Genomic DNA, 15,642 nt, shown 5'->3' with positions numbered 1-15,642 from the left:
ACCGTTGCCAAAGAGATCTCTGGCTGATGCTAATACATAGATCATTAAAATTATAATGAGAAATACTAATAAATACAGTTGATAGGCCTCTTTTCCTTTCTACAGGATGTCCCAAATTCATGCTTTTTCCCTCTTCCACTGTATAAGATCCATACCTAAGAGGATGTAGGGTGCAGTTTTCAAGGCTCCTGTCATCATTACTCTTTTCTGGCACACCTGTCACAGTCTCCCAGGAGGGTCCTTTTCCTAAAACCACTTTGCCGATTTACTCACTGGCAGGAGGCAGACAACTAGTAAGGAAAAATGTTTAAAAGGGAACATAATCCACATTGATCATAGCCCAAAAGGGTAAAATGCAGTCTTCCATTTATACTTTCCAGAGATCTTTTATGTGTATGATTAACATGGTGGGGAGTGAAGTGGGAGATGATCAGGCCACATGGAAGGAACTATTATTTTATCCACTCAGGCTATCCCTGAGCCTGTATCATTATCCATAACCCCATCAATGTGTGGATGTTCGCACACACATGCACACACGCACACCCCAATAGCATATTCTTAACTTTAAGCCAAAAAATGAAGGAAAACATTTCAACATAACATCTATATTGATCACTTGAAAATGTAAAATTCAATTTTAGAGGATTCTGATGTTGTGAGGGACTTTGTTGATGATGTGAAGAATGATGATAATCACAAACAGCATTCAAATGATGGAATTACAACAGAAGGATAAGAGAGATAGTTAAATAATTATATATATATATATATATATACACACACACACACACACACACATATATATATATATATATCCAATATATGAGATATTTGGAAGGCCTGCTGAAATAAGACATTCACAATATTAAGGCTACCAAAACATAAGTGGAATTAACCACTTAGCTGCAAGACTGAGAGAAAAAAAGAAGACACCTTTATATTTTTATTTTGGAAAAGATAGATTTTTAGCAAATGCTTTCTTTAGTGGCCGCATAGTTGAACAGGCCTCTGCAGTGTGTTTTTGTTATTTGACTTTTCTTGAGCTTGAGATTTTCAAAATGTAAAACAGGGCCACAGATAATCCTTACGTTGCAGAGGTTGGTAAAGATGAGATTAAAACTTACAGTGTCCCCAGCTCAGTGCCTGATACATAGTGTGCCCTCAAACCCTTTGAACATTTATTGCATTTAGACCAGACTGTGTTAGGTAATTATGACATCCCAGATACAGAGCTGCCCTTATGGATCAGGAAGTGTGCTTTCTGGCTAAGTTGATCTCTCACTGACGCGGGAGAGTAGTCTTCCGTGACGATCCTCCAGTCTAGCTACTCTTCCCAGTGTAAGCGAGCACGCTTCACTTAGGTGAATTAAACCAATCTTCTTTCGTGAACCCAATTCTCCCACCTCTTCCTAAAATGCGCTGTGATTTCATATGACCATGACTTAAGTACAAGAGTCAGGAAATCAACCTTAACAGCAATTCTGTAGTCAATGGTGGTTTGAAAAATAAGAGATATGGAGTTCCTGCTCTGGAGCAGTAGAAAAAAATCTGACTAGTATCCATGAGGCTGTGGGTTTGATCCGTGGCGTTGCTCAGTGGGTTATGGATCCGGCATTGCTGTGAGCTGTGGTGTGGTTTGCAGACATGGCTCGGATCCTACATTGCTGTGGCTGTGGTCTAGGCTGGCAGCTGTAGCTCTGATTCAACCCCTAGCCTGGGAACTTTCATATGCTATAGGTGTGACCCTAAAAGAAAAAAAAAAATAAGAAATATAATGTCATTGAAAAGAGTTTTCTTTTCCTGCTTTCCTAGAATATTTAATTACTAACTTGAACACTCATTAACAACTTGGTAATTACTCAATCATATATTTTGTGAGCATTTATGATATGCTGGGCACTATTCTAGGTACTAAAAATAATGAACAACCACCAATGATCACAAAACAATCAAATCCCTGTCCTCATGGAGTTTATGTTCATTTCTGCCACAGAGAAACCACGGGAGGCCTGTTTTGACCCTGGGAATATAATGAACGGGACAAGGATTGGGACAGACTTCAAACTCGGCTCAACCGTCACTTACCAGTGTGACTCTGGCTACAAGATTGCTGACCCATCGTCCATCACCTGTGTGATCGGAGCCGATGGGAAACCCGCCTGGAACCGGGTCCTGCCCTCCTGCAACGGTGCGTAAGAAAGCAGGGTCTCCTCAGTGACAGTTCTGCTCTGGAACCCAGACTCCACTTTTGAAGATGGTTTGCTCTAGAGCCCTGTATCCCTCTCCTCAGGGTGGGGAGCCCGCAGCAGGAGCTGGGATAAGAGCTCGACCTTCCTTGACCGTTGAACTTACCTGGTAGTTTAGCCATTGTCTGGGTTTCTGGGAACAGTGATGCTTTCCTGTCACTTAGATAGTCTGGCATTTCTAACTTCTGTTTGGATGTATAAGAGGTACAAAGGAAGGGTCTCTGGGTGTGCTCTTTTTCTGTCTCTGCCCTTGTCTCTTTCACCGTATCTCTCTCTGCCTCTGCCTCTCTCTTTACCTACATATACATATATTACGTATATAAGGATGTGTCATTTTCCCCTAATACCAATAGTCTGTAATTCCTTGTATGGACATTCAGTGACTAAAAGCTTCAGGAACAGACAACAGTGATCTGTTGTGATAGGGGTCTGGTCGCAGGTGCCCGGGGTGGGGGGTATGCTAATGGGACAGACCCCGGGACAGCCTCCTCTCCCCGACAGTCCTCCAGGTTCTGTATCTCAGTCCAGCTGATGGCTTCATGCCTGTCTCCACTGACAAAACCCAAGACTGATCTCTTTACTCAGCAAATGATAAACATGAAAAAGAAGAAGGTAAACCCACCTGGTCTGTGACAGAAAAAAATGATTCCAAGGTTACTTTAGGATGAACTCAAGGACCAGTTTAGATACATTAAACTTCTGAAATAAACATCCTTTCCTGAGGACAGCTCATGATTCTTCTGACCAAACTGGTGTTTTAGAAACTTAGTGCATGAAAAATCAAAGCAAACTTGGGCAAACAGACCCGATGCCCTGCATTGCTCTGATACCTCTGTATTTCTATGTTTGAATATTTATCATTGTTCTTTACATTTGAAAATTTTACAGTCACATTTTACACATGTAAACTACATATATACACACCCACACCCCCCAACACACACATGTAGGAGGCCAGCCTCACCTCTATCCTCTCCCTCCACCTGCCCTCAGCTGCCCCTCAGCTCTGGGAAGGTATGGACAGTGCTGGGGACCCAGATTGTGACCTTGAAGTCAGTCAAGGCCTTCCCATCCGCCCCAGCCTGGATCCTGAGGACCCTCCTCTAGGGCAGGGTGGTCCTCAGGGGGACTAGATAGGGGCCCCCGGTCACTCATCCAAAAGCTGCCCTGAAGAGCTGCACCCTCCCCGTCAGCCAAATCCCGGCTTCCCCACCTAGGGCTCAGGGGATGGACTGCTTCCATCTGCAGTGTTGGGAGGCTTCTCTGGGATGCAAAGGGAGCTCTCAGACAAAGGAGGTGCTCAAAAGATGGAGACTCTTAATTCTCTATACAAATGGCACATGCAGTCATGTTAGCTTAGCAAAGGGCAATGGTCCCCGACTCTTAATCTGCCTCCCCTCAGCGCAGAGCCCTGGAACCTGCAGTCTCAGGATCTGTGCTGCATCTGTAGATCTGAAAGTTCACAGGTACACCATATACACAAGGCAGAACAGAGAGATTTAATAAGGCAACATTTTGGATAAGAGTTCTGATATGTCGGTGTCTCGGTGAAATGATCTGCTTCCTTCCTGCTGTGTTTGTATCTCACTTTAGGAATAGGAAATAGGAAAAACAGGAAGCTAAACTGAGGAAAGATCATGAATTTTTGATTTTATTAAATAATACTGGGGAGTGGAGTTCTCCTTGTGGCTCAGTGGGTTGAGAACCCGACTAATATCCATGAGGATGTGGTTTGATCTCTGGCCTCCATCAGTGGGTTAAGGATCTGGCTTTGCCATGAGTGTGGTGTAGGTCACAGACATGGTTCGGATCCTGCATTGCTGTGACTGTGGTGTAGGCCAGCACTTTCCTAGCCTGGAAACTTCCATATGCCATGGGTGCAGCCCTAAAAAGCAAAATAATAATAGTAATAATAAATACTAGAGTTTCTCTCTTGACTCAGTGGTAACAAACCTGATTAGTATCCATGAGGATGTGGATTCGATCCGTGGCTGCGCTCAGTGGGTTAAGGGTTTAGCATTGCCATGAGCTGAGGTGTAGGTTGCAGGCCAACAGCTACAGCTTCTATTCAACCTCCATATGCCATGTGTATGGCCCTAAAAAGATAATAATAATAATAATAATAATAATAATAATAATAATAATAATGGGAAAATTAAACTTGTATTAAATTCAAACATAATTTGAAGCTATAGGGGACTGATAAGAAATTCTTTGGCCATAGGCTAAACATAAAAAATAAGATCACATTTAGGAGGTAGGTAAATAAATTTTAAATTAGTGTTTTTTTTCTCTATCTGAAGAGCTATGAAGTCAAGCACAGTTTCTGTTAACCAGTCATCAAAGTGCATAAGACACGACACTGATTTTTCCTTAAGCTGTTTATTTAAATTAAATAAAACTAAAAATTCTAAATCGTGAAACAGAAATATCCCCTCCCATAGTTTATTTGGGATAACTCATGAAGAACACACTTTGTGCAGGAGTTAATGTCTGCTGATCACTCAGATCACCGATGAAACTAAGGGATTTTTGCTCTATCTTGAATATTTTGATAGTTCATATTTTATGGGGAGTATTTTGGACTAGTTTGTTTTAAATGCATGATATATATATATATATTTTTTCTATTGCTTACAATTTTTGTTCATTGAGGACTGCTAGAGAATTATAGGAGAAATGGAAACAGCCTAGAGCTCCTTTCATGGGTCAGAATGGCTTTGTTTGCTTGTCTTGTTTTTGGTTTACATTCAATTTGATTGTGTCTTGTTGCCTTAGTGTATGAGATATACATTCCAATTAACTAAATGGATGAGTTAGTTTCTTGTTACCATCTTCAATGAGTACTGTTGCAAGTTTTTATTCACTTAGGAAATGATCGGTTTGCTACATTAATTTCCAAAGATAAGAGCATATTTATTTTTCTTCTATTATCACATTAATATAAAAGAAATTTCTAAATTGAGGTGTTCCTGTTGTGGCTCAGCGGTAACAAACCCAACTAGTATCTATGAGGACTAGGGTTCGATCCCTGGCCTCGCTCAGTGGATTAAAGTTTCCGACATTGCCATGAGTTGTGTTGCCAGAGGCTACTGCTCAGATTCAGCTTGGAGCCTGGAAACCTCCATATGTGGTGGTATGGCCCTGAAAAAAAAAGGGGGAGAAAAAAAAGAATTTCTAACTTGAGTAAGAGCACACCTGTTTCACAGCTTAGCATGGAAGCATGAACAGAATACTTGTTAAGAATTAAGTGAAAATAGTCCACCTGTTCAATCTTTGTTTTTCTTTCTATTTCACTTTTGATAGTGATGTAAACCAGTTTTTAACTGTGGCATTGAAAGTTTCTGAATAACAATGCTCATTTGCTTGGTGCTTTTGTCTTCCACTCACCTGTTGCCTGCCCTGTGATCACATGCAGCATGTAACTCTGTTGATTTCTTCCAGCCCCATGTGGTGGCCAGTACACTGGATCAGAAGGGGTAGTTTTGTCTCCCAACTACCCTCACAATTACACAGCCGGACAGATCTGCCTCTATTCCATCACGGTGCCAAAGGAATTTGGTAAGACTTCCTTTTACTTTTAAATAGCCGTCACATTTATTTCGGTGTTACTTTTTCTGTCATTTTGTAAGCAAATATTCAAGTTCTTGATATAATAAAATAATGTAAAAGATGGCATATCAAAACAACAGATTTTTCAAAATATGTCTTAAACAATATCCACTATAGTTCTTTTATCAGTGTGACATGAAATGCTTAAATTTCATTCCAGTATTCCAGTCCAGAGGGAACCAACTTGGCTTTGTTCTTTTTGTTGGAGAGTATTTTCTCAGTTGGTTGTCTTGTGTGCCAGGGAGAATCACAGCGTCACATGTGGGCCAGAGAAACACTGATCTGTCTGTGGGTAATTGGCGCATATATTTAGTAATCAGATTAAGATGGAAAGCACTGGTCAGTGAGCACAGTTTTGGGTGACTGGAGATGTAAATGTGGGCAGAGGCCTATCTGAAGCCTCCAAAATCTGACTTCCTGAGTTTCCCTCCTAACTTTGCTTCCAATCTGGGCCACTTTTCTGGATGGCTTCATTGCTAGAAGGTCCTTCTCTGGTGGCTCCCTTGGCAGTTTACTCAACATTGAGTTCCCGTATCTCCCCTCTCACTCCTAACCAGGAAAATATTTTTGTGTTACCTTCTTCCCCTGAGTCAGAGAGTAGCTTTTTTTTTTTTTTTGGTCTTTTTAGGGCCGCACCCATGGCATATGGAAGTTCTCAGGCTAGGAAGCTGCATGCAGCTGCTGGCTACACCACAGCCATAGCAACACGGGATGAGTCGCATCTGCGAACTAGACCACAGCTCGTGGCAACATCGTACCCTTAACCCACTGAGTGAGGGCAGCAATCGAACCTGTATCCTCATGGATTCCAGTCGGGTTCATAACCTGTTGAGACACAAAGGGAACTCTGACCAGAGAGTAGCTTTTATAATTTTATAGACTAGTTCCTTTTTCCCAACCATAAAATTTTAAATCCAACATAGTCAAGGTTTTGTCTTTACACTCAAAATAGCAGCCACCCACTCATAGAAATAAAATAGATAAAAATTCTAAGGTTAGGTTCTGTTTGAGGGAAAACATTTTAAAAATACAATTAGATGACAAGAAAGTTAATTGCTGCTTTAAAAATTTGCATATGGGAGACAAATGATTTCTATAAACCTCTGTTACATTAATCACAGGCTTCTTAAAATGTAATGAAAACCTCCACCAAGCATGTACTTCAGCTTTTGGTATTTTAGGTCACTGGCCCTTCACCAACCGTGGGATACACCTTGCTTAGTCTCTTAAACCCAGTCATTTAACTTTTACTCTCCTCGAGTCCTCAGGGATGATTGAGTTTTCAGGAAAGGCTTTCCTTGTATCATTTGCCTGTTAGGAGTAGAGTGTATGTGTCTTAGAGAGTGATGGCTGTGGTCCTAGAAGCCAGGGCAGAGGGACCAGCTTTCCAGAAGCAAAGAACAGGTCCACTTATTATACAAACAAATGGCAGACATCTCTCTCATTTAAAAACTGAAAGACTGGTCTTCAAAATATTTATTTTGTTATAAAAAAAGGACAATAAAACTTAGGTCCTAGATTGTTAGTCTTTACGCTGGACCAGTGCCTCTCAAGTCCCTTTTTTAGCCTCAGTTAATACATTTTATCACTGAAATTCCCCCAAACATTCCTCCTATTACTTTTCCATGAATGTTCCTTTTATTTTTATCCATGGATAATTGACAAAATATAGCAATCTCAATAGACTATACCAGCCATAGTTTATGATTTTAGTTTATTACGAAATTTGAGTTGTCACCACACAATTATGATTCTCCAGCAGAAAAAAAAAAAAAAGTTCCACTCCTATCCTAAATATTGATAATAATTTCCCAATCTGAACGGTTTAGTGACATAAACATATCATACTCTACCTGGGCAGAAAACTTTAGTTTAGGATAAAATAGTTATACACAGTCCTTAATGAAAACCTATGCTATCTTATCTATTACTTTTCTGACAATTGTGATAAATGCTGAGGTGAATAAAATACTCTTAGGGCCCCTGAGATGCTCAGCAGGTATTATGGGATGGGGTGACTGCCGCTCAGTGGAGAGGGGCTTCTCACACAGGTTCCAAATGGAAGTAACATGGTAGACAGGTCATCTGGTGTCCTAGCTGTCTCCTTATTTTCATCCAAAAGTGTCACCAAAATCTTGGACTTCCTGTGTGGCTCGCAACAAAAGTGTCACCAAAATCTCCTTTCTACAACAAAAATCTCATCGTGAAAGCAATTTGATAAACATTTTTACTCATTCCTTTGGCCCCCAGAGCAAAATCCACATTTCTGCCTGGTCTTCAAGGCCCTAAGTCTCAGGCTGCCGTGGCCTGTGCTCCGCGCCTCTGCCCCCATTACCCACTGAGTGTTAGCCAAACCAGACCCTTTGCCATTCACTCCTAAAGCTTGCTCTTTGTGTTCACTTGCTGAATAAACCCCCATGTTTCATTCTCACACAAGAGGGTTTGCGTTCTCATCTTTCAGGGCTAGCTGGAATGCTCTCCCCCTAATCCCCCAGAAAATGTCAATATCCCCACAGCTGGCAACCACTGCCCTCCCTCTGTCCCTTCTAATCTCCATCTCCTCTGGCTGCGGCATGGCCTCCATGGACCAGCTCCAGTTCTTGGCAGATGTCTGTTGGTTTGGAATTTAGGTTGAAAACAGTCATTGGTCAGAATTCAGCCCACGTAGCTCTTCGAGGAAGGCTCTGGGACAATTTCCCACCCCTTCCCCAAGTTTGGGGGTCCCTGTTCCTTACCTGCACCTACACCCTGGATCTAGATCTGCTGTGGAAATCTCTGTGTACCTTAACACAAGATGCTTCTAGGACAAAATTACTATTTTGAAGACTTCAGTCTTCATTTGCAGCGTAAAGTTGATGTTTCCTAAACATTTCTTGAAAAAAAATAGTAATTATGTGTGTTGGACTCATTTTTGTGCTATTTAAAAGGCTAAATTATTCTGCTTCCATCATGATGAAGACTTAATTATTAGGAGGAAGGGAATGTGAAGGAAGGGATTGTACAAGCAGCAACCTTAAGGAAATCCCTCCCTCCTTCTTATGCCTGTTTTGAGAGCACTTTAGCCATTGGGAAAATTCACCTTGTTCATACGCTTCCTTTATTGTTTCCCTAGGAAATTATAAAATCCTAAAATACTACATATATGATGCATATGTTCTCTTACATATGCATGTAGTACATTATACATGCATATATATATATATGCACTAAATATAATACATATATGTAAGAAACTGTATGCCATGTGAAATATAATGTGTATATACACACAGTCTGTTACGGTTAGATTTTTCTCAGTTTTGCCAACATTTAGATTAATTCTTTCATGTATAATTAATACACACAGCTCCGTTTCATGTTCAGAATGATTTTAGTTTAACCCTTACACATAAATGAGTTAGTTGTTCATTGCTTGTAAATGGGTACTAAATCACAAGTTTTTCTAAATACCTTAAAGGCCCTATATATTATCACTATGAGTGTAAAATTATTAAATTTAAAGTAGTAAAATATATACCTTGTTCTGGTTTTATAACCTATAAGGTACACAAAATCTTACAGGAAGAGTAAGGAATAACAGTAAGCAATTCCTATAACAGGTTGCTGAATCGTCTGTAAAGTGCAGTGAGTTCTTGTGAATTTGGCACTATCATAACCATAGATGAAAAATTCAAGTGCCCCACCAAATTGCTTTAAAAACCAGCAGGCCTCTTCCTTCTGTATATCACAGGGAACTATATCCAGTTACTTGGGGTGGAATATGATGGAGAATAATGTGAGAAAAAGAATGTATACACACACACATATATATATATATGATACATGATATGACTGGGTTATTTTGCTGTACAGTAGAAATTGACATAACATTGTAAATAAACTATAGTGGAAAAAATTAAAATCTTAAAAAACATAAAATAAGAACCAGCAGACACCTTGATTCCGTCCCTAGTATTCACTGAACAAAGTGTCATTAATTACTCTTAAATAAATAGGCAGCCCTATGGCTCTTCTTCCACTACCTTACCATAGTATTAAAATTCAAAGAAAAAAAAGTCTTCATTTGTCATTCAAACTTTACATGGAATAGTAATTTTATTCCTTTTCCTAAATACCAAATGACTAAGAAGCAAATAGCAAACTATTAGAAAGCAGAGAAAATAAGTTATTTACAGGATTCTTAGGATCATGGTCTTTGGGACGTATCGATAACTATGTAGTACAATCACCATCTTCATTTCTTTATTTGTGAAGAAGCATTTTGTGCTGACCCGCCCCTCTGTTTTCAGTGGTATTTGGCCAGTTTGCCTATTTCCAGACGGCACTGAATGACCTGGCAGAGCTCTTTGACGGGACTCACCCCCAGGCCAGACTCCTCAGCTCACTCTCTGGGTCTCATTCAGGTAAACTTTAATGTATGTTGTCCTTAATTCTGTTTATACCACCAAGGTAATTAATTTTAAACTTGTATATTATTTATTTTCTTCTGTGGAGGAAAAATTTAATCATTTTTTAATGTGCTTGCTTGTTTCATAAAATCCGATATTCAATGTAAAATTTCAAATGTATTTTTGTCCCACATACGAAACGACCCACCTTTATCATTTTACCTATTAAGATTGTGGAAAATAGAACATCCATCTTGGTGAAAAATAAACATATCAGAAAAGGAAGGAATAATAAACTATCCTGTTATTTTATCTTCTATTCTGTGTGTTGTAATCTTCCTGAAGATAAATAATATGAACATTTTGGTCTAAATCATTCCAAGTCTTTACATACATACATGTGGAGATGCATCATAGCCACACATGTATAAAGGTGCATACGTGGATGTACACACATGCATCCATGTGTGCCCACATGTATGTGTGCAGACATTTGTGGGGTTTCATAAAACATGGGTTATTATCTCACAACTTAATTTATATTGCACATTTTCATTTAAGATTACATGCAGAGGTCTTTCCCTATCAAAATGTATAAATACACACCAAATATCATAGCTTAGTGCTCAACAGTGTTCACGATTTATTTAACACAGCCTCTCACGGATGCTATGGCCCTTGTTTGTAACACTGCTACATTGTCATCATTTACCTATGCAATCTAGAGCTAGCTACGTGCACCACAGCCTTTGACCAACTAAGGCTGAGCTTTGGTTGTTTCCAGTTTTTCACTATTATTAGTCACAGGTCTTAAGACCTATGTTGTTATTTTCTATCAATATCCAATGATATAATGTCTAGAAATACATCAGAAGATATACTTTTAAAATCCTGATACATACTGACAAATTCACCTCTGAAAAGCTTAAGCCATTCACATGCCCCACAGAGTACTCAAGAGGGACTGTTCCTCCTAGTACACTGTTGGTGGGATTGTAAATTGGTGCAACCACTGTGGAAAGCAGTATGGAGATGCCTCAGAAAACTAAACATAGAACTACCATTTGATCCAGCAATCCCACTCCTGGGCATCTATCCAGAGAAAACCACGACTTGCAAAGACACATGTACTCCAGTGTTCATTGCAGCACTATTTACAATAGTCAAAACATGGAAACAATCTAAATGTCCATCGACAGAGGAGTGGATCCAGAAGATGTGGTACATATACACAATGGAATAGTACTCATCCATTGAAATGAATGAAATACCGGCATTTTTAGCAACGTGGATAGACTTAGAAATTATCATGTTAAGTGAAGTCAGCCATACAATGAGACACCACCATCAAATACTTTCACTGACATGTGGAATCTGAAAAAAGGACAGATGGAACTTCTTTGCAGAACAGATACTGACTCACAGACTTTGAAAAACTTATGGTTTCCAAAGGAAACAGTTTGGGGGGTGGGGGGAAGTGCTTGCAATGTGGGATGGAAATCCTGTGAAATCAGATTGTTATGATCATTATACAACTACAGATGTGATAAATTCATTTGAGTAATTAAAAAAACAATAAAATTAAATTAAATAGTTCACTAAAAAAAAAAAAAAAAGAGGGACATGTATCATATCTACATGTTAAAAGGTGTTCCCCCCTCCGAGTTCTTTATTATTTTTAATTCAACTTTGGATTTGGAGACATTGTCTTAATTCTAAGTAAAATCCTAGCAAGTAACTATCAAATAAAGTTGATTCTGAGTCAATAATTCACCTACTCCTTCTTTTCCCCATATTATCAGCTCATAGGCCTATTATCAGTGCTTTCTTCAAAAGAATCAGAAAGGAGGTCATAATGAAAAGATTCTAAGGGAATGTCAAGGCAAGAACAGAGTTTTAAAATCTTCGTAAAAATGACATGTTTGGGTTCTAAACACTAAAGCAAAGTTTTACAGAGTTCCAAAATTGAAACTCTAAGTTATTAACTTTTTTCAAAAATCCTGTCCCCTACAGGCCTATGCTGAGTGGATCCATGCATTATCTCTGTCTGTTTCATCCTCCAGGTGAAACACTGCCTTTGGCCACATCAAATCAGATTCTGCTCCGATTCAGCGCAAAGAGCGGCGCACCAGCCCGAGGCTTCCACTTTGTCTACCAAGGTACCTCTTTGCTCTTCTCCCCACATCCACATCCATCAGGACCAAAAATATTGAGTTGCAGGGTTTTTTTGTTTGTTTGTTTGTTGTTTTTTGCTTTTTTAGGGCCACACCCACGGCACATGGAGGTTCCCAGGCTAGGGGTCCAATCAGAGCCATAGCTGCCACCAGCCTACACCACAGCCACAGCTGCAGAAAACTGGATCTGAGCTGCATTTGTGGCTGTTACACAGCTCACGACAACACTAGATCCTTAACCCACTGAGCAAGGCCAGGGATTGAACCCGAAACCTCATGGTTCCTAGTCGGATTCATTTCTGCTGTGCCATGACAGAAACTCTGCATTTGAGTTGCATTTTTTTAATATTAAAGAAATTGAAGGAACCTATATATTTATAACAAAATTGTTTAATAAAACTATTATTTTTCTGACAATTAAACGTGATAGTTCTCTGACAAAGATACAATAGTACTTCATGTATGCGGCGTGGCCAGGAAAATATACGAGATCACTTTGGCATAGCACTTTACAATTTGCAAAATTATTTTAAATGTAATATTTCACCTAATTAAGTAAAATTAAATAAAATGTTTCCTAATAGATTTTAGTAACTATTAATGAAATGTACTTAAAACACATTGTACAATTCCAAATCTTAACTGTAAAATCTAATGGAAAATGAAATATAATAAAACCATGCTAAACCCAGAATACCACCCATGCTTTTCTCTCTGAAGATACCTATTTTATTTTGCATGGGTTCTCTTAAGTTTAGGTACTTTCACACCTTTATATTTATTTTTGAATTTGAAACATTTAAAATACTTGAGATTGCTCAACATTTCTGAAAAATGAACATTTTTTCCCCCAGTTTATAGTTCACCTTTATTTTGCAAACTCATTACATGAATTTGAAAAAATACCTTGGGAACCGTCCATCCACTCTCAGAAACACAGAGCAAATCTCTGAATCTAACTTACGATGACTGGATAGCTTGAGATCTGAAAAAGGGTGTCATCAACAGTGATGAACTAACCGCCTATTCAGACATGAGAAGGATACTCAGTATTTCTAGGTTTAAATTTTGCTGGAGGCAGGAGAGATTACAGGCTGCTCCTGAACGCTTTCTTCAGCAGTACAGGAAAATCACTTCCTAGCAAGCAGTTTCTTTCCTTTAATAAAGACTCCTCCAGAAAACATGCTTGACAACATCATGTTTTTCATCAATTATAGAGAATAACAATCTGTCACATCATTCATAAATCATTTATGATAGTCTCACACTGTGAAATGTATGGTCTCAAAATAGTTCACCATAAAAACCCGTCACTGTTTGACAATAAGATGATTTAAAGCTTATGGAAAGAGTGAGAATGATGTTTGGTGGACAACTGGGAGGAAAAATATCTGTAATCCAGTTTAAGTAGCAATTGCTTAGATGATGAGGCTGTTACACTAAAATTAGTTGCATTGTTCTAAATAAGCCTTTTGTTAAAATATAAATAATTAAACCTTTTTTTTAAATAGTGTTTATTGGAGCATGTCCAGTTTAGGTAACTCACCTCTTACCTGCTCCTAGTTTTCTTTAAATAAATCTATATTACTTTGCAGAAGCAGATTCAGAAACCCAAGTCAGCTGCTGTGACATCTAAAAAAACTAGACTGCTTGGTTTAAGTACAATTTTTTGTCCCAGAAAAATTCAAATCCCTGGCATTGTCTTCTTTGATCAGGGACTTCCTTTAATTTCTGATAAAGATTAGAAAATTGATCAGATAATTGAGTCTTTGTCTATTCTACTTGCAAATGTTATTCTTAGAGTAATGGTTTTTAACATTGCATTTCTTATTATAAAGAAACATATTATCATTAAAACATGTAAAATACAGAAAAGTAGAAAGAAAAGCAAATCATTTATAGAAGGACTATGTTTTCCTTATACTTAAGAATATGTAATGATTCTAACATACTCAATATTTTGTCAAGTTCCACTATATCTCCTTTTCTTGCTTTGTTCCTACATCTAGTTTATGCAAAAATTGATGTCTTTTTATCAAAGCCAAATCCTTTGGAGGTAACGAAATGTGATCATGAAGGCAATTTATAAATCACTCAGGAGCCCCTGGAAAAGTTTTCACTGCATCTCAAAAGTTAAATTGAACATTGCCTTCTGAAAGAGAGTAGTTAAGTGGAAGCCTAGAAATTATTTGAACTCTATTGTGTAGAAACCTCCTGAATAGTGCTTTCATATCACACTTATGGCTTCATTCCTCCATAAGTCATTAAAGCTTAAAATTGCACAGGGACTTTCTGACTTCTGTGGCTGTAGGATGACTCATCCTTGTTAACAGACAGGTCTCTTGTAAAAAATCAGTCAGACTACAATGAAGAAAGAGTGCAGGTGTTAGGTGTGGAAAACCTGTGCATGAGCCAGGCACACTCCCCCACCTCCATGCTGACCTGGTGAATATGGCAGAGACACTGATGGTGAGGGTGTTACTGCCCCTCTGATCCTGAGAAGCAATGCAAGTCTAGAAACTTTTTTTAGCAAAGTATTCTGATTAACTTTCATGTCTTTGTGGGGTCTTGTTTGTTTTCTTCCCGCTACTTGGGAATGGAAGGATCCCTTTGAGAAGCGAGGGAGGAAGGAGAGAGTGAGGACACATGGTTGCCCCGAGGAAGCCTAGGAGGGGTGACCCCCCCCCCCGCCCCCATCACACAGGGCTTCCTCCCAAGGTGGGATCGCACAGTCATTCCACACCAGGTCTGGACTGCTGGAACATCTTTCGTACATAAGCAAACTTCCTTGAAGACAGAGGAGGGAAACAGTGCTTGCTTTTAAACATGAACGTGATCAAACAGCGTTTTAGATTTTCCAGGAGAACACCCCTTCCTCCAAACCCACTCCCCAGGCTCAGGAATTCCCGGAATGTTCACAGATGGATCCCCACAGCCTCCCCTCTTCTTCCCAAGCTCCCTGCAATCACTAAATATGGTTCTACAGGTTCTAATGATCTTTGCTGTTCCATAGAAAGTACATTGTACCTGAACTCAGTGGATTCTTAGGTCAATGCAAAAATAAAATGACATAGTCCTCAGAAACCTGCCACGTTGAAAGCTTATCTACCATGTCTTAATGAGTTCATCACAGTCTGTTTCTCCCAGTAATAGAATAGACCTTTGATTCTATTCTATGAAGTGATTACATTGCACCTAGAGGCTTTTTTGTGGCCCCAA

General features: G+C 39.1%; 1 protein-coding gene across 1 annotated transcript in view; it reads left to right on the top strand.

Annotated features, from left to right (window-relative positions):
- CSMD1 (CUB and Sushi multiple domains 1) overlaps positions 1–15,642 on the top strand; it is a 1,865,356-nt gene that overhangs the window by 1,644,194 nt on the left and 205,520 nt on the right. Inside the window, exons 30-33 of the mRNA XM_047772241.1 lie at positions 1,997–2,191; positions 5,694–5,810; positions 10,151–10,264; positions 12,313–12,408. Coding sequence (XP_047628197.1) covers positions 1,997–2,191; positions 5,694–5,810; positions 10,151–10,264; positions 12,313–12,408 — 522 coding nt within the window. The remainder of the gene's footprint in view (positions 1–1,996; positions 2,192–5,693; positions 5,811–10,150; positions 10,265–12,312; positions 12,409–15,642) is intronic.

The sequence above is a fragment of the Phacochoerus africanus genome, chromosome 3 (genome assembly GCF_016906955.1).
Source record: "Phacochoerus africanus isolate WHEZ1 chromosome 3, ROS_Pafr_v1, whole genome shotgun sequence".
In the NCBI taxonomy this organism is placed as follows: Eukaryota; Metazoa; Chordata; class Mammalia; order Artiodactyla; family Suidae; genus Phacochoerus; species Phacochoerus africanus.
Note: the sequence above shows the minus strand (reverse complement) of the source record. Positions and strands in the feature narration are given on the sequence as shown.